The 19,052-nt window shown below is 57.9% G+C and overlaps 1 protein-coding gene and 1 pseudogene across 2 annotated transcripts; both read left to right on the top strand.

Moving 5' to 3' along the window:
* The window catches only part of LOC115658763, a 70,632-nt pseudogene extending 66,988 nt beyond the window's left edge, over positions 1-3,644 (top strand).
* A 73-nt stretch (positions 3,645-3,717) lies between these two features.
* On the top strand, positions 3,718-18,964 carry PRC1 (protein regulator of cytokinesis 1). Of its 2 annotated transcripts, none has more exons than XM_030576779.1 (14): positions 3,718-3,817; positions 8,078-8,210; positions 10,215-10,337; positions 10,754-10,987; positions 11,093-11,263; positions 11,501-11,650; positions 11,913-12,060; positions 12,271-12,407; positions 12,660-12,755; positions 13,044-13,190; positions 13,692-13,802; positions 14,314-14,418; positions 15,040-15,151; positions 17,426-18,964. In XM_030576779.1, the coding sequence occupies exons 1-14, from the start codon at positions 3,807-3,809 to the stop codon at positions 17,452-17,454; spliced, it is 1,707 nt and encodes a 568-aa protein (XP_030432639.1). In that variant the 5' UTR covers positions 3,718-3,806; the 3' UTR covers positions 17,455-18,964. The 2 variants fall into 2 exon arrangements, with proteins under 2 accessions (XP_030432639.1, XP_030432638.1); XM_030576778.1 differs by having other exon boundaries at positions 15,040-15,228.
* The last annotated feature ends 88 nt before the right edge of the window (positions 18,965-19,052 follow it).

Here is a 19,052-nt window from a genome sequence, read left to right as displayed (position 1 = left end):
TTACTGCTAGAGTGAGACCTAACTTAGAGTGGAAGAGGGGAGGGAGGGTGGTTAAACCTGCATTTAGCCTGGAGGGGAGTGCCCCAGCCCTGCTGCTTCAGGCCCTCAGGAAGTGCTGGCTTTCTGGCAGGAGAGGGGTTATGGGCAGATGCCAGACAAGGGGCTGAGCTGGCGCTAAGGTGGGGGGCAGTCCTGGCCGTGTAGTAAGGTTACCAGGCATCCAGTTTTTGACCAGTATGCCCGCTCGAAAAGAGACCCTGATGTTGACCGGGCCATTAAAAGTCCGGTTGGAGGTGGAGTGGGGCTAGGGCAGGCTCCTTGCAGCTCCTGGAAGTGGCTGGCATGTCCCTGCAGTCCCTAGGTCCAGGGGCGATCAAGGTAGCTCCGTGAGCTGCCCCTGCCTCTGCTCCAAGCGCTGGCTGTGCAGCTCCCACTGGCCAGGAACCACTGGCAGCTGCTTCTGCGAGCTAGGGGGTCTGCCGCAGCCCTGCTGCCCAGGAGCTGCCTGAGGTCAGCATCGCTGCCCCAGGTTTGAATCCCCTCCTGCACTCTAACTCCCGGCCAGACCCCTCACCCCAGTCCTGAGCCCCCTCCCACATTCTAAACCCCTCAGACCCAGCCCTGAGCCCGCTCCTGCACCCCAAACCCCTCATCCCTGGCCCTCCCCCAGAGCCTGCACCTCAACCCCCCACCCCAGCCCTGAGCCCCTGCCCACACTCCAAACCCCTCAGACCCAGCCCGGAGCCCGCTCCTGGACCCCAAATCCCTCAGACCCAGCCCTGAGCCCGCTCCTGCACCCCAAACCCCTCAGACCCAGCCCTGAGCCCGCTCCTGCACCCCAAACCCCTCATTCCTGGCCCTAACCCAGCCCTGAGCCCCCTCCCACATTCCAAACCCCTCGGACCCAGCCCTGAGCCCGCTCCTGCACCCCAAACCACTCATCCCTGGCCCAACCCCAGCCGTGAGCCCCTGCCCACACTCCAAACCCCTCAGACCCAGCCCGGAGCCCGCTCCTGGACCCCAAACCCCTCAGACCCAGCCCTGAGCCCGCTCCTGCACCCCAAACCCCTCATTCCTGGCCCTACCCCAGCCCTGAGCCCCCTCCCACATTCCAAACCCCTCGGACCCAGCCCTGAGCCCGCTCCTGCACCCCAAACCACTCATCCCTGGCCCAACCCCAGCCGTGAGCCCCTGCCCACACTCCAAACCCCTCAGACCTAGCCCAGAGCCCCCTCCTGCACCGCAGCTTTCCCAACCTCCCCCCGAACCTGCACCCCACCCCATTCCCCATCCTGCACTGCCCACACTCCCCCAGAGCCTGCACCCCACCCCATACCCCCTCCTGCAGCGCCCACGCTCCCCCAGAGCCTGCACCCCACCCCATACCTCCCTGCACCGCCCGCCCTCCCCCAGAGCCTGCACCCCACCCCATACCCCCTCCTGCAGCGCCCGTCCTCCCCCAGAGCCTGCGCCCCGCCCCATCCCCCTCCCTGCACTGCCCGCCCTCCCCCAGAGCCTGCGCCCCACCCCATCCTCCCCTGCACCGCCCGCCCTCCCCCAGAGCCTGCGCCCCGCCCCATCCCCCTCCCTGCACCGCCCGCCCTCCCCCAGAGCCTGCGCCCCACCCATACCCCCTCCTGCAGCGCCCACCCTCCCCCAGAGCCTGCGCCCCACCCCATCCCCCTCCCTGCACCGCCCGCCCTCCCCAGAGCCTGCGCCCCACCCCATCCCCCCTGCACCGCCCGCCCTCCCCCGGAGCCTGCGCCCCATCCCATCCCCCTCCCTGCACCGCCCGCCCTCCCCCAGAGCCTGCGCCCCGCCCCATCCCCCCCTGCACCGCCCGCCCTCCCCAGAGCCTGCGCCCCGCCCCATCCCCCCTGCACCGCCCGCCCTCCCCCGGAGCCTGCGCCCCATCCCATCCCCCTCCCTGCACCGCCCGCCCTCCCCCAGAGCCTGCGCCCCACCCCATCCCCCCCTGCACCGCCCACCCTCCCCCAGAGCCTGCGCCCCACCCCATACCCCTCCCTGCACCGCCCACCATCCCCCAGAGCCTGCGCCCCACCCCATCCCCCCCTGCACCGCCCGCCCTCCCCCAGAGCCTGCACCCCACCCCATCCCCCCCTGCATCGCCCGCCCTCCCCCAGAGCCTGCGCCCCGCCCCATCCCCCTCCTGCACCGCCCGCCCTCCCCCAGAGCCTGCGCCCCATCCCATCCCCCTCCTGCACCGCCCACCCTCCCCCAGAGCCTGCGCCCGACCCCATCCCCCCTGCACCGCCCACCCTCCCCCAGAGCCTGCGCCCCACCCCATCCCCCCCTGCACCGCCCACCCTCCCCCGGAGCCTGCACCCCACCCCATCCCCCTCCCTGCACCGCCCGCCCTCCCCCAGAGCCTGCACCCCACCCCATCCCCCCCTGCATCGCCCACCCTCCCCCAGAGCCTGCGCCCCGCCCCATCCCCCTCCCTGCACCGCCCGCCCTCCCCAGAGCCTGCGCCCCACCCCATCCCCCCTGCACCGCCCGCCCTCCCCCGGAGCCTGCGCCCCATCCCATCCCCCTCCCTGCACCGCCCGCCCTCCCCCAGAGCCTGCGCCCCGCCCCATCCCCCCCTGCACCGCCCGCCCTCCCCAGAGCCTGCGCCCCGCCCCATCCCCCCTGCACCGCCCGCCCTCCCCCGGAGCCTGCGCCCCATCCCATCCCCCTCCCTGCACCGCCCGCCCTCCCCCAGAGCCTGCGCCCCACCCCATCCCCCCCTGCACCGCCCACCCTCCCCCAGAGCCTGCGCCCCACCCCATACCCCTCCCTGCACCGCCCACCATCCCCCAGAGCCTGCGCCCCACCCCATCCCCCCCTGCACCGCCCGCCCTCCCCCAGAGCCTGCACCCCACCCCATCCCCCCCTGCATCGCCCGCCCTCCCCCAGAGCCTGCGCCCCGCCCCATCCCCCTCCTGCACCGCCCGCCCTCCCCCAGAGCCTGCGCCCCATCCCATCCCCCTCCTGCACCGCCCACCCTCCCCCAGAGCCTGCGCCCGACCCCATCCCCCCTGCACCGCCCACCCTCCCCCAGAGCCTGCGCCCCACCCCATCCCCCCCTGCACCGCCCACCCTCCCCCGGAGCCTGCACCCCACCCCATCCCCCTCCCTGCACCGCCCGCCCTCCCCCAGAGCCTGCGCCCGACCCCATCCCCCCTGCACCGCCCACCCTCCCCCAGAGCCTGCGCCCCGCCCCATCCCCCCCTGCACCGCCCGCCCTCCCCCAGAGCCTGCGCCCCGCCCCATCCCCCCCTGCACCGCCCGCCCTCCCCCAGAGCCTGCGCCCGACCCCATCCCCCCTGCACCGCCCACCCTCCCCCGGAGCCTGCGCCCCGCCCCGCCCCGCGGTGTAGTGAGGGGGCGTGGCCTGCACTACGGAGGTGGCACGGTCCGTGCAGCAGGGCGCTGCTGGGGGAGGGGCTGGGCGGCCTGGGAACGGATCTGGACGCCGCGCGGGGGCGGGACTGCAAGGCCACGTGACGAGGTTCGCTGACGGCTCCCAGGTGCAGCAGGCCCGCCTCGCTGCCGTCACCACCTTCTCCTCATTGGCTGACGGCGCCGGGGAGCTTACTTGTCATTGGTCGGCATACCCGTGGGGCGGGGCGGCGGTTTGAAGGGACAATCTTCCCGGCCGGGGGCGGGGCCGAAGCGGCGGTTTTGGGCGGGGCTTGTGGTGACGTAAGGCAGCGCCGCGGCCAATGCGCAGCCCAGGGAGGGGAGTTTGAATCGGGACGGCCGGAGTCGGGGAGCGGCGCGCGGCGCGGAGCGGAGCCGCCATGAGGAAGAGGTGAGGGGGGGGCGCTGCCTGGTGCCGGCTCGGCTCGGCTCGGCTCGGCTCCAAGCCGGGGGGAGGGGGGCCGGGCCGGGCCGGGCCGGGCCGGGCCGGGGCCCAGGTCTGCGGGCTCCGCCTGGCGCGCGGAGCGGGCCCGAGGCCGCTGGCGGCGGCGGGCTGAGCGGGAGCGAGAGTCCTGGCCGCTCACGGGGCCCCTCCGGCGCTCTGGGCTCCGGGTGCCGGTGCCGGGAGGAGCCGCTGGACGGTCCCTGCGGCGCTGGCCGAGCTGGGAGCTGGGCGGGAGGGGCCTGGGGGGGGCCGTTCCGACCCTTCCCGCAGCTCTCGGTTCCGCGGAGTCTGTGTTTTCAGTGTTAGGAAAGGGCGAGTGCCCCTCCCCAGACGGGGATTTCCTGTGTGTTCACTGGGCACTGGGGTGAAACTAGAACCCAGTTAAAATGCACGAACCAGCGTTTTAAAACAGCTTTTTGTTAATTAGAAGAAATTACCAAATGTATTGGGAACATAAGAAGTTTATCAAAACGTTTTGCATTTAAAACTGATTTAGTAAATAAGGGTGTTGGGGGGGGGGCATAGCTACAAATCCTGTACGCGAAGATAAAAGAGATTTGGTGAATGGTGTTTGGTCTGTTTTGTTCTCCATGAGGGAATTGTGGCTGGCCTCTGGGGCCCTAAGCAAGCTGTGAGTTTTACTTGTGCTGGGACCCTGGGATGTATGACCAGCCCTGGATTTTGAAGTCTAAGTGGTTTATCCCTCCCTGGTAGCAAGGGCATGGAGCTGAGCAGGGAGGTTCAGGATTTGTCAGTTTCCAGGCACACTCCTGAGCAGAACAGGAGCAGTAAATAAGGGGGTTGGGGAGAGGTATGGCTCCACACTAGGTAGTGAAGATATGGACAATGAAGGCAAAGCTGCTGTGACATGCCTTGGATGTGCTCTGCTCTTCCTGCCAGAAAGAGTTCTGGTGGTGGCTGTAATGGTGGAGAAAACATGGTATGAGAGAGCAAATTTCAATGCTGCGTAGCGTCCAAGCAAAGACTTCCGAGACAACCGGATTCAGAAATAATTGCCACCGTGAGAAGAATCATCTGTGGAAGAAGGAACCAAAGAAGTGGACTGGCAATTTGTGACCAAGAGGGGGAAGAGAGACACATTCATGGATAGAAATGTTGAATTATCAGATACTCAGCAAGTCCCTTTTATCTTCAAGCACAGGATCTGCAGGATGATGAAGTATACTTTTCATGAAGCACAATGATATACTAGTATACTATGAGGATGAAATAGAACTTTTCAGTCTATTGGCAACTAAAGGCCAAACAAAAGCGAACATCCATTCTGGATGTATTAACAGGAGTGTTGTAAGCAAGACACGAGAAGTAATTCTTCCACTCTACTCTGCACTGATTACGCCTCAACTGGAGCATTGTGTCCAGTTCTGGGTGCTACATTTCAGGAAAGCTGTGGACAAATTGGAGGAAGTCCAGAGAAGAGCAACAAAAATGATTAAAAGTCTAGAAAACATGAGCTATGAGGGAAAATTGAAAAAACTGGGTTTGTTTCTTCTGGCGAAGAGAAGAGAAGGGACATAAGTTTTTGAGTACATAAAAGGTGGTTGCAAGGAGAAGGGAGAAGAAGCAATGGGCTTAAATTGCTGCAAGGGTGGTTTAGGTTGGACATTAGGAAAAACTTCCTAACTGTCAGGGTAGTCAAGCACTAGAATGAATGGCCTAGGGAGGTTGTAGAATCTCCATCACTGAAGATTTTTAAGAGCAGGTTAGACAAACACCTGTCACGGATGGGCTAGATAATATTTAGTCCTGCGATGAGTGCAGGGGACTGAACTAGATGACCTCTCGAGGTCCCTTCCAGTCCTATGATTCTATAATGCTAGTCAACATGGTTTTATGAAAAAAGTAGGCCTTGCCAAACACACTTGATTTCATTCTTTGAGGTTACAAATTTGGTTGATAAAAGTAACTTATCAATTTAGACTTTTGAAGACACTAAGCTAATACCATACAACATCCTGATTTCAAAATAAATAAATAACACTATGCAATATCAATAAAGCATATATTAAATGGATTAAGAACTGTCGAACGGACATCTCAAAGTAGTCAACGGGAAATCCATCCTTGAATGGGGATGTTTCTAATGGGGTTCTATGCGGATAAGTACTACGCCCAATACTATTCAGTACTTTGATCAGTGATCTGGAGGTAAATATAAAATCACTGCTGATAAAATTTGCAGATGAGACAGATTGGCAGAGTGATAACTAATGATGAGAACAGGGCAGCCAAACAGTAATCTGCAAACAAAAGTGTGTTAATACAGCCAAATGAAAAGTTATCCATCCAGGAACAAGGAATGCCAGGCATACCTACAGTATGGGGCCTGTCTCCTGGAGAGCAGTAATTCTGAAAAGGATTTGGGGTCCTACTGGATGAACAACTCAACATGAGCTACCAGCGCAAAAAGGGTTAATGCGATCATTGGGCGTATGAACAGGGAGGTGATTTTTACCTCTGTATACAGCATTGGTGAGACCACTACTGGAATATTATGTGCGCTTCCACATTTTTAAAGAGGTGTTGAAAAATGGGACAGGGTATGTAAAGAACCAGAAAAATTATTTCAGGGCTGTAGAAAATGCCCTTCAGTGAGAGACTTAGAGGTCAATATGTTTAGTTTATCAAAAAGTCTGAGAGGTGACTTGATTACTAAGTGTAAGTACTTTCCCTGGGAGAAAATACTGAGTACTGAAGAAGTCTTTCATCTCGAGGAGACAAGCAGAACAAGATAAGAAATGTATCAGAGGGGTAGCCATGTTAGTCTGTACCTGTAAAAAGTGACAGAGTCCTGTGGCATCTTATGGACTAACAGACGTACTGGAGCATGAGCTTTCGTGGTGAATACCGACTTCCTCAGATGCATGAGAAGAAATGGTTACTCACGCTGTGCAGTAACTAGTTCTTTGAGATGTGTCCCCCTAGTGGAACACCCATCAAAGAAGAGCCCATGGCTGGAAGCTGAATTCAAATTAGATACAGATGTTCAACAGGGAGGGTGATTAATCCTTGGACAAAACTCAAGAGTCCACCACTGGCATTGGATTCTCTTATCTCTTGATGGCTTCCAATCCGTACTGGAGCCTTTCTGGAACATACATTTGCCAAACACAAATTACTGGGCCAATCGGGGTGACTGGGTGAAATGTAAGGACCTACGTTAAACAGGAGGTCAGACTAGATGATCTAATGGTTGCTTCTGGCTATAAACTCTGACTCTATGACCAAAGGAGGTATTCACTGTAGTTAATGAATTGAACTGACTGTTTCTGGACACCATGTCCTTCAAATTCTTAGAATCGATAGATCTAATCGTCTCATCTCCATTTTTATTCATAGATGGAATAACAAACTTTCAATTCTGTCAGTTTCTCAACTTTGAACAAACTCCTGCAAATGAAGAAAGTATTCTCTCTGCTTCTGCAGGAGAGGATAGTGCTGTCAAAAGCTGATTTAGCATTTCAGCAAACTCAGTCATGTGAATTTCTTCAATGCTTTTGCAGCAAATGCATAACTACCTGAGTGGTTTGCTTCCAGCCCTGACATTTTATTATGGCTGGCAATGACCAATGGATGATTGTTATATGTGCATGTCATAACAGCATCTTCATCCGTTAGGCATCTTAAAGTTTCTTGGGGCAGGGAGTCTCTCTTTGTGTGTTTTGTACAGTGCCTGGCCCAGTGGTCTTCTGGGTGCTATGGTAATACCAACACTAAAGAATAATATCCTAGTACACCTCTACCTCGATAGAACGTGACCCGATATGACACGGTAAAGCAGTGCTCCAGGGGGTGGGGGCTGCATGCTCCGGTGGATCAAAGCAAGTTCAATAGAACAGTTTCACCTATAATGTGGTAAGATTTTTGGCTCCCGAGGACAGCGTTCTATTGAGGTAGTGGTGTACTTTGTGTCGAGAATATTGGCGAGAAAATGAGGCACAGTAAGTGCTCGATCCCTCCGCTTCCTCACAGCCTGAGTTTTTGTTGGGTGGGTCTTTCCAAAGTCCAGCCGCATCAGCAATAGAGCAGCTCTCTTTGCAACTTGTCCAAAGGAATGCAAACAAGTTTGTCCAAATAGATGTTTTAAAATTCAACCCTCTGTTCCATCTCATGAGCGGAGACTAAAATCTAGAAGTGATTGTGATGGAAGTGTTGTCTTACAACTGTCCCTCCTGCCTCCCTCAGTGAGGTGCTGGCTGCAGAGTCTGTGGCATGTCTGAACAAAGCGCTGGGTCACCTTCGGGATATCTGGGAGGAGATTGGGATCCCTGAGGAGCAGCGACTGCAACGAACAGAAGTGGTGAAGAAGCACATCAAGGTGAGTACTTTTCCCTCTAGCGCCCTTTGTATCCAGACACTGTAGGGGATGAATGAACTCGGAGTGTACATCTGACCCCAGCGCCCTGCAGGGAAGCAGCTGCTCTGCCTTGGGCAGGGAGGCACTGGTGGGGAAGGAGGGCAAAACTAGTGCTTTCTCTTTAGGGCCTTTCCTGGCAGCTCAGGGGAGCTCTATCCCTGCTAGACTTACGCTGCCTCTCCTCAGAATCACAAGCCTGGAGAAATACAATGGCTATTGCAGAAAATCTGTTGACTTCCCCAATATGTGCTCCTAACTGCAGCTACTTAGCAAAGAGGCGGTCAGCAGTGGCCAGTCTAGAAAGGGTATTGACTGTGCCAACTAGGAAGAACCTACCCTGGACTAAACAGTTCCTGCTGGCCAGCTGTGCTCCACTGGCATGGCCCAGAGGTCATTGTGTCAGGCTTTCAGCCTCCCTGTATTCCTCAGCATGATACAGGGGAGGCCTGCCCAATCATGTCCAATCCGGGGTGTGGGCTCTAGTGTGGCCAGCAGATCTGTTTGAGTCCCTTCCAGTTCTGTCTTCAGCAGTGTATAGGACCTAACCATTCCAGCCCTCTTACCTCCCTGGCCTATAGATGACTAATTTTCCTCCTCCTGCTGCTGGCCATCTATTTCTAATCATGCATGTGCTAAACATGTACCCATGCCATCCACAGGCCTGGTTGGGGTGGCAGTGGAAACAGCTGGCTAGCATCCAGGAAGGATCCAGAGCACTCAGAAGCTGTCTCCACTGGCTTCTCTTGTGCTAGGTCCCAGGGCCATGCAATCCAAAGGTGTGCATTGCTCCCGGGATAGCCAGCTTCTCTAATGTGCCCACGGTGCTTGTCCTCCTGTAGCTATGGCCTGGCCCCTACAATCGTCTTCATCCAAAACTCTGAAAACCCTTCACAAAGCTGTTAAGTCCAACGCTTGAAAAATGTACTCTGTGCCTGTTAGGCCTACTGGGCAGGGTCCAAACTCCTGCACAGCCCTAGCCCCTGCCCCCTGCAAAAGAGGCACACAACAGCCTATTCCTTGGAGTTACCTGAACCGCTTTCTCATTTCTTGGATCTTCTGTCTGAACTCTGCTTCCTCCTCTCCTGCCACAGGTTGTACCTCTTCCCACACTGCTCTTCCCTCTCGCCCTGGCTTCCCCTTGCATGGAGTTCTCCCCTCCCCTCCCTTCTTCTCCCCTCAGATAGTCTTCCTTTCCTGCTTCTCTTGTTAGCCACTGCCCCTTTCTGCTTTGCTTCTGCTGCTCTGCTTCCAGGCCCACTCGACTGCTCCAGATACTCTCCCCTGGGGCATTCCCATTTCACAGATGATCATTCTGAGGTCCAGGAGTGACACTTGGTGACTCCCACACCCCTCCCCTGGGTTACTGAGTTGGCTGAGTGCCCAGTGGGGAAATGGACCTGCTCCCCAGGACACGGGACTCTGAGTGAGGGCAGGCATGATCCATTCTGGGCTGTGGGAGAGCAGGACAGAGAGTGTCTCCCCTAGGGCTGTGTGCCTGCTCCATCACATTGCAGATTGTTCACCTCTCCGGTCCCGCTCTTGGGGGAGAGGCCCAGACCCCCGTTGCACAACTTCTGTTGCCCTCACGTGCTGATCTTCGTGGCCTGGGTGCCTTGAAGCCCCTATCGGGTCCCTGCAGACTAAAGTCCTGTCTCTCGACCCCTGAGGCAGCCTTCCCTACCAGGCTGCTGATCTAGCCCGACCCAGTATTTCCCGCTTTGCCTCACCAGGTCATAGAGATCGGGCTGTGCCCTGGCATTGCCCTTCTGTGTCTCCTGTGCCCAGTGTAAAACCTCTCACTCCAGTCCATGCGGTGGGCACTGTGCTCTCTGCCCAGCATGCCCAGAGGCTACTCTTTAGCTCTGCAAAGCCTTTCAGGGGTATAAGTGGGCTCTGCTCCAAACCTCCTGACACCAGGCTTAGGGCATTCCCACCTCTCGCTCTCCCACCCATCCTCTGCTGCAGGGTCTGCTGGACATGATGGTGGCTGAGGAGGAGAACCTGAAGGAGCGTCTCCTGAAAAGCATTGCTATGTGTCGCAAGGAACTGGACGCTCTCTGCAAGGAGCTCCAGCTGGATCCATTTGAGGTGAGTTCTGGTGCCTGGCCCTGAGACTCCGGCCAGTCTAGTAACACTGTCTTCTGCTGGCATAGTCCTTACCCCGCTGCCTCACGCAGGGCCCCCGCTCACAGGACAAACTGACTCTTTCCCAAAGTCTGTCTCCTGAGAGCTCATCACAGAGCTCTGGACCACCAGTGGGGGCTTGCAGGCTAAGTGGAGGTGGCACAGGCTCATGCTACAGACCTGGCTGCTCACAGCCAATCCACTTTGTCTGTGGAAGGGCTGTTCTGCTGGGGTGCCTGCTCCTGGGCTGACCAGCTCTGAACTGAACTCAGGAGGATCAAGGCCTTGTGTCTCGCCCCATCAGCTGGAAACTAACCAGCTCATTGCACCTTGGCTAGAGCTGCTTTAGAGAGCAGTGCTGATATCTTGTGCTCTCTCAGGAGGAGGAGGAGAGCACCATCCTGCAGCTGGAGAAGGACTTGCGCACCCGCCTGGAAGTGATGCTGAAGCAGAAGAGAGAGAGGAAGCAGGAGCTGAAAACTCTGCAAGAACGTGACCAAGACTTGTGTGATCTTCTCTGCATGACCCCCTACAGCATCGACAGCAACTCTGTGCCCAGCCTGGAGGAGCTCGACTGCTTCAGACGCCACCTGGCAGCGCTGGCTGCTGAGAAGGTCTTTTGTGGGTGGGTGGGGAATGTATGTGTGTGAGAGAGCACGAGAGAAACCTGTGTGGCAGGATGCTTCCTGGCCTCTAGCGCTGTTGCTTTCTGCCTCCAGGAGCGCAGGAGAGAGGAGTTCATCAGCATCAAGCGGCAGATCATTCTGTGCATGGAGGAGCTGGATCATGTCCCTGACACCAGCTTCGAGCGGGATGTGGTGTGTGAGGATGAGGACGCCTTCTGCCTATCTACGGAGAACATTGCTGCTCTTAAAGAGCTGCTGCAGCAGGTATGGGGCACAGTGGTCTGAAGTCTTCCATGCTGTAGTTTGCAAGGAGACTTACTGCTGTGGCTCCAGTAAAAGGGTCCTGGCACTGGTGAAGAGGGTTTGTAATAAGGGCAGATGAAGGGACGTGGGGGCTCTTGCCTTTGCAGCCAGCAGGTACGTCTGATGGTCCCCATTGAACAGAAGTGAGCTACCCCTGCTAGCTGCCGGAATGCTGACCCTGTGCTTTCCTCGCTCTAGCTAGAGACCCGGAGAGCTTTCAGTGAAGCTGTTTGCAGTGAGCTGCGCTCCAGAATTGTGGCGCTCTGGGACAGGCTGAAGGTGCCTGCGGAGGAGAGAGAAGCCTTTGCCACATATATGACTGGATCCAGAGCCAAAACCAGGAAAGCCGTAAGGAAACCTTGCCCGGCCTGAGCCATAGGGGGCTGGCCCTTGTAAAGGGAGGGACATGAGCCTTGCCTCTGAGTGCTGGCCATGAGCACTAGTGCCTGGCAGCTCTTGTGTTCTACGGTGGCTTGTGCTGCGTGGGGCCAGGAACGATCCCCAGCCGCTCCAGGCTGGTTCTCTCTGAAGCACCCACTAACAGTCAGCACTTCCCTGTACTGCTGTGCCCTGACACACAGGGCTTTGCCTGCTATGTTCTGGTCTCTAGCTGCAGTTCGAGGTGGACCGTCTGGAGGAGCTGAAGCTGCAGAACATGAAGACTGTGATTGAAGCAATCAGAGCAGAGCTGGCCGCTTACTGGGACAAATGCTTTTATGGCACTGAGCAGAGACAAGCTTTTGTCCCTTATTACGAGGGTGCGTATGGGATTTCCAGGTTGGGCTTGGGGCTGGGCCTTAGTTTTTCTGTCTGCCCCATAGGGAACTGTGCAGGCCAGCTGGAGGCGTGCACGGTGCTCTCCAGTGGAGCTTCCCATTCAGCAGCCTGGCCTGCTGCTGCCCCATTGCTCTGAGTTTGGGATCCCTGCTGTCTGTGCTCTGATGACTCTGCTCTCCATCCCTTTGCAGAGGACTGCACTGAGGCCCTGCTGCAGCTCCACGACGCTGAGGTGGGGCGTGTGAAGCGTTACTACGAGACACACAAAGAGCTCTTTGAAGCTGTTCAGAAATGGGAGGAAAATTGGAGGCTTTTCCTGGAGCTGGAGGTACTTTCCCTGCAGGGAGCATACCAACTGTGACCCTACCTCTGGGGAGTGCTGGGGGCTGAGGAAGGCCAATGTGCCCACGAAGTAAAAGCTGGGGAGATGGGTAGTATGATCTGGGGGGTGGGGGCATGTGAGGATATCACTGGAGGGTGGCCTGGCAAACAGAGATTGAGTGCAGGGCAGGAGGACATCTCAGGGACATAGGTGGGCATGTCAGGATGTGAACTGTCTGCTTGGCCTTCTGTGCATTAGAGAAAAGCAGCGGACCCAAGTCGCTTTGCTAACCGAGGGGGCAACCTCCTGAAGGAAGAAAAGCAGCGAGCGAAACTGCAGAAGACTCTCCCCAAGGTACATGCTGCTCTGGGGTGGTGGCCCACCTGCCAGCACCTGGGAGCTGAACTCCACAGCCTGACTTTGAACACACGAGCTCGTGGGCTTGGTATGCCATCACTCAGGCTCCTAGCCCTGTGGGTTGGTTGGCAGCATAAAGCAGGGCTCTCTGAGGGGTCTGGGTGCTGACCAAGCAGGTCACAGGCTCAGAGAAATCCCAGGCTGCATGGGACAGCCTGCCAGGATCACTGCAGCCTGACCTGCGCTGCTGCAGTATTCATTCTCTCTCTCTCTCTCTCTGCCTAGCTGGAGGAGGAGCTGAAAGTTCGGACTGAGGCCTGGGAACGGGAGCACTTGGAGGCCTTCTTGGTGAATGGGCAGCGGTTCATGGAATATGTGAGCGAGCAATGGCAGCTGCATCGGCTGGAGAAAGAGAAGGAGAAGCAGGAACGGGTGAGTGCAGAGCCGAACTGAGTCAAGTCCCACCAGGAGGGGGCCAGGTGTGTTCTCTCTTGCCACTGGGCCAGGCCCTTTCCTGCTGCCTGAGCCAGGTTGAGCTGTGGGATACAGATGGGCAAACCTCTCACTGCTCTTCTGGGAGGAGCGAGCTTTGCCACTTCTTCTGCAATGGCATCAGCATATCCTGCAGGCCTCGGCCAGCACGTACTGTGCTTCTTCTCCCTGGATGCCAGTAAGCTGGGATTTGACCGCACTAATTCATACCTGTGCCTGACGTCTGTCCTCCCATCCTGCCACTGCCTTCCAGCAAGCACAGGTGAATCACTGCTGCATGGGGCTTGCTCAGTGATTTCCACTAGCTGGCCCTGTGCTGTGCAGTGTGGCTGGGATTTAATTGGCCCTCGATGCCCCTCGATAACTGTGAATCCATGGGGCTGGTGCACGCCTCTCCAGTGGGCCCTCACCCAGGCCCGGCTCTACGTGTCTCTTGTGTAGCAACTGAAGAAGAGTCGTCAGATTGAGGAAGAGATGATGTATGGCAGCGTCCCGAGGACACCCAGCAAGCGCCGGGTCCTAGGCGCCAACACGCCTGGCAAAGTGAGGAAGGTAAACGAGATGTGCTGCCAGCTTGGCACAGCAGCACAAGCTTTGCTGGGAGAAGTGTCAAGCTTGGTGTTCCTTAAAGGAGCCCAGTTCTTGGGCATCGTCAGGTGGGAGGAGTAAAGCAATGCTTGCTGAGCTGCCAGTGGTTAGCATCACCAGAGCCACGGCACTGAGCCCTGCCCATGTCAGGCCCCTGGGGAATACCATGGCTCCAGAAAGGGGCCAGGGGAGCAGGACCTCTCTGATGGCAGCCAGAGAGCTGTCCACACCCTCCTGCCCCGGGGAGTGACTGGAGCCCTCCTGCTCTGTCCACAGCCTCCCCCAGAAAGCAGCCACGTGCGCTGGGATTCTCCCAATGGCTGTTGCTGACCTGAGACTTGCCCCCTATTGCCACCCTGGTTCCCACATCGGGGGAGCCACTAAAGGGAACCTAGCAATGGACCCCTTTCCAAGGGCTTCCCTGCATGGCTGATCTCTGAGCCTCCACCACTAACTTCTTCTACTTTGCCTTCAGCTCAATGCAACTTCCTGTGCCACTCCCAACAGCACACTCCGTTCCGCCTTCGGGGGGGCGCTCTTCCACTCCCCAGTGTCCCGCCCACTGCCCTCCGGAGGCAAGGTAGGCGCATGCTGCCTCTAGCTCCAGGGCTGTGCCCCAGGGAACTCGACCCTTCTAGCTCCCAGGATAGGGTTACTGACAGGGCGGAGGGGGTGTGAGCTTGGGGCGGAGGAGGCAGGTATAAAGTAGCTTCTCCCACGTGCAGTTCTGGCTGCCTCCGTGACTGTCGCTCCCCTCAATATACGTACCAAGCTCCATGGTGCTCCCGCTGGGGGAGGGGCTTCTTTATTCGGTGGTCAGCTGCAAGCTGCCAGTGTGACGGGTAAAGCTTGCGTAGAGCCTGCTGCAGGTGGGTGTGCAGGGCATTGCTCTTGGCAGTGAGAGCGCCAGGAGCCTTCAGAAAACACATCCGCAGCCCTTCTGGCGCATTTCCATCACTCCGCGTTGTTTGGTAGCTGGCCCCAGATACCTTAGCTCAGATTCCAGGCATGATGGGCTCTGCCCCAGCAGGGTGCCCCCGGGACTGGTTGAAGCTGGGAAAGGCAGAACTTAAAGCTGAGTTCTAGCACAGAGCTCCAAGCCCTGACACTGGGGATTCCTCGGGTTTGATGATGCAAGGGAGGGAAACAAAGCCAGCACCACTGTATTGCCATGTCCTATTGGTGTCTGCCTTCTCTCTAGCTCGACCAGCCTGCTCGGACCCCCAGCCGCATGGCCATGAAGCCCCCTCGCACGGCGCACACAGAACGGAACAAGGAGAACATATCCCAGTTGAATGGAACCACCCTGAGCGGTGGGTGCACCCCCACAGCCCCTGCCCAGCGTAACTACAGCATTAACTCTGTTGCCAGCACCTATTCTGAGTTTGCGGTAATTCACCTCTTCTAAACCCAATCCAGTCTGGGCGGCACAGTCAGGGAGGGGATCCCAGTGCACATCATACACTCCAGGAGGCACAGCATGCCTCACCCCTGCTGTGTTCAGAGCCCATCTCCCTGCCACGCAGGGCCAGTCATCCAGAGCTGCCTTAGGAAGCCAGCATGGCCTCTGACTCCAGCCATTCTGTGTGGTTCCACTAATGCCTCACTCTTGTTTCCGGCTGAGGGACCCACGCATCTGGCAATGAATGCTTGCTCTGTGTGAAGGAGCCTCGCCATTCCCTGGTAGCCAGCCCCAGAGGAGACGTGTTAGCCCCATGGTACAGATGGGGAACTGAGGCACAGTCACTGGCTTATCCACGGTGTCTGAAGAGTTGGCAGTGGAGTCTGGCTTTGTAGCCAGGTCGCCCGAGTTCCTGCGCAGGGCCGCAGCTTCAAAAGCTCTGTGCAGCTTGGGTGGTGCCTATAGTGGCAGGGGGCTTCAGCTGGCTGTCCACTTACTGCCTGCCTGCCACTGGCCTGGGGCTGCCACCTCTTTCATGCCGTTCACCTGTCCTCAGCACCCAGAGGAGCAGTTGGATGCAAGTGGGACAGAGACTGAACAGCCGAGAGAGAAGTGAGTAAGGCTGAGTAAGAGCAGGAGGCAGGCTCCATAGAAAACCCAGCCATGGCAGAAGCATCGATCAGCTGCAGAGGAAGTGCCAGAGGGAGTTGGTGGTGGTGCCCCGAAGCTCCTGTCTAGGAGCACAGTCTGCTCAGCTCAGGGCTCTAGGGGGAGCCTGCTGCATCCTTGCTCCTTCTCTGCCTGGCCTCTCCGAAGTGCGTTAGGTGGGCCGAGCTCCTCAGACCAGTCTTCCTTACCTTGGTTGCAAAGCACACGGCAGCTCAGCGCTCCTGTCTGGGATCAGTCAGCCCTCCGGCTAAAGCCAGCTTGTGGCACTGACTTTCTGCTGGCTGGCACAGGGCAGGAGATGCTGTCTGGGGAGAGTGCCTGACTATTGCCTGTGTCACTTTGTGCTGGCCTGTCTGAGCCTGACCCCACTCACAGCAAGCCCTGAGGCAGGGAGTTATGCTGACCCCAGGGGCCTCAGTGTCCATGGCTTGTGGAGGTCTGAATTAATAACCCCACCTAAGCTTCCCAACAGAGTGCTGGTGAGAGGCCTGGGGTGGGTGAAGGTTCTTGGCTAGGCAGAGTAAGCGGAGCTCTGTGAATCGCTCAGCTGCAAACCCCTCCCACGCCCCAGCTACTGGGCACTCTGCCGGAGGGGCCTGCTGGGTTTGCTGCTGAGAAGGCCCATCACAGCTCTCCTCCTGCTGGGCTGGGAATCATCCCTGCTGCAACAACCAACTGCTCCTGCAAGCTCCCTCTGGCCTGGTCTTGTCTAATCAGCAGGAAGGCCAGCAGCATCCCTAACTCATGGCAGCAAAAGCCAGGGCCCCTTGCCATGGAGCAGAGTTCCACGTGTCCAGCCTTCTTGCTGAGCACTCCGGCCCAAAGGCTGCATTCGTGGCCAGACTCCAGAACAGCTCCTGACTCCAGTGTCGTGGTTTCCCCAGAGGGTCTGGGACACAGGGATCGAGGCATCTGTGGTCACTGGGACCAGGAACTTGTGGTTGGACCAAAAGGAAGCAGGGTTCCCTCTGGCAGAATTGTGACAGTCCCATGTGACTGACACCAACTCCTCCCTGCCTCCCCTTGGCCTTACAAGCCAGCTTGTTTTCCAGATGCTCCAACCGAGCCCAAATTCTCAGCAAACTGGAGTGCTGCCTGCCACGCAGGGATGGGTGCTGCTTGCTGTAGTAGGAGCTGACTTCTTGGGGGGCAGGGGCAGCTGTTATCCATGTAGGAAGTCCCAGTATCACTGAGTGAAGCCCACCCGCTGTAAGCGGAGATGGTTTGTTCTTGTGTCCCCAGGCCTGCACTAACCTGGCACTGCTCTAGCTTGGCCTGTTCGGGTCTACTGCCCCTAAATGCCTCCTGGCTTGACTGTAAGCTGCCTTCTCCTGCCCCTTGAATGACCGCAGGTGGTGGTAGCACATGCTGCTGAGACAGCCACCTTGGCCAGGTTGCTGGAGAGCAACTCAGCTTCACAGCCCCAGGGGCACAGCCCGGCCCTGCTGCCTCTCACTGTGTTGCCCTCCCCTCAGCTGGCGCTTCATTTGCATTTATTTTTCCTACCCTTTAACAGCGCGAACTTTCAAAGGCTTCCAAATCTGACATGAGCTCCCGGATCCTGAACTCCACAACCACCAACATCCATTGTTGAGGAGGCCACAACCAGAGGGTTCCAGCTCTTTAGACTTGCTCGGTCGCTGGTCTGGCACAGCATGACTGGATATGCAGCGCCTGAGTGTACGTCCCTTCAGCTGGAGGTGAAAATGACAAGTGCCCCACACTGGATTTTTAGCTGGGCCTTACATGCTGCCCTGCACGTAGCCATCCCCATGGGGAGAGGCAGGAGCATGCAGTGGGGGGAGGGAGACTTTTTTTTTTTAATGGTTTTTACTACAGTGACTTCCAGGTTTTTATGTTAGATGCAATGTTTTAAAAAGCGCTGGGCTACTCCTGCCCAGGGTTCCCTGCTCTTCATACACTACTGCATGGCCCATGGATCCCTGGAGTGAGGCAGCCAGAGCCTCCAATGGCAACCTCTCCTGTGCCCCCCAGCTGCCCCTCTGCTTCGCCTGCCTGGGCTGTGACTGGTTAATTCTTTGGCGCTCAGGCTGGGCTGCTGTCTGAGGTGCTGGAGCCCATAGCAGCTTACTCAGCATCTGTTCCCCTGCGTACTTACCTCTTCACCTGAGCATTTCCTAGCAGCGGGGCCTGGGGCTGGCTGGCGCCCAGGCAGCCGAGGGCTCCAGGACAGCACTGACCTCTTAGCCTGCTGCCAATGTGCTGTGTGGGGTGAAGCTGGTGCCTTGGACTAGCTGATCGAGGTCCATGCCTTGCCCTGCCCTGCCCTGCCCTGAGGGTGCAACTGTCCTGCTGGCCCAAGGCATGGGCATAAAGGGAGAGTGTCTCAGCCATGGTCCATAAAAAGTGGCTAGGGTACTTGAGCCTGCATTCCCCCCCCGGCTGGCGGACCTGTTCCAGCCAGGCCTGGGGGACCAAGCATTCCCTACCAGGATCCATTCACCAGCACTGACTTGGGGCCAGGCAGCCTGGCCCTTTCCCAGCACAACCTGCCCTTCTAAAGACAAAGGCAGCTGAGCTGGGGCAAGACTTGGGTGCTTTCACCTCCTACCTGCTAGACTAACTTGGCAGCACTCTAAATATAGAAACCCCCAGGTTAGTGCCTTGTACCTATGCTACTGGGCCAGCTTGGCCTGCCAGCAAGGGCACTCCACCTTGGCCAGCAGCAGTCCCTATGGCAACCGCTGTCTAGAGAGGGTATTAGGGGGGTGTAGCTATGTTGCTCAGAGGGTGGATTACTGACACAAGTGGGGAGTGGAGCCTAGCCTGAGTCTTGAGGCCTCTTGGGGTTATGAATTGAGCAGCAGCTCAGCTTCCCCAGCCGTGTGGCAGTAATCCCCTCGGCCAGCCCCTGCCCTCTAGAGCAGGGGTTAGAAAGTACCCCCCTAGGGACTGTTCCCCATGCAAGCTGCACCTTTCCACTGCTCTGCGCACGCTAGAGCTGGGGCTGTGCCTGTTTGAACCTGTTCCCATCACTGAGTGATGCTCTGTAAATAGTGTTCTTGTCTCTGATCATGTGCACCTTATCACTACGGCTCCCTGGGCTTGGTTATTTATTCTCATGCTGGCCTCACCTGCTGGGGCTTTCTGTGACCCAGCGCTTCTCCACAGGGGGTGAGGGG

The sequence above is a fragment of the Gopherus evgoodei genome, chromosome 10, assembly GCF_007399415.2.
Source record: "Gopherus evgoodei ecotype Sinaloan lineage chromosome 10, rGopEvg1_v1.p, whole genome shotgun sequence".
Taxonomy (NCBI): Eukaryota; Metazoa; Chordata; order Testudines; family Testudinidae; genus Gopherus; species Gopherus evgoodei.
The sequence above is the reverse complement of the archived record's forward strand: the minus strand, read 5'-3'. Positions and strand labels throughout refer to the sequence as shown.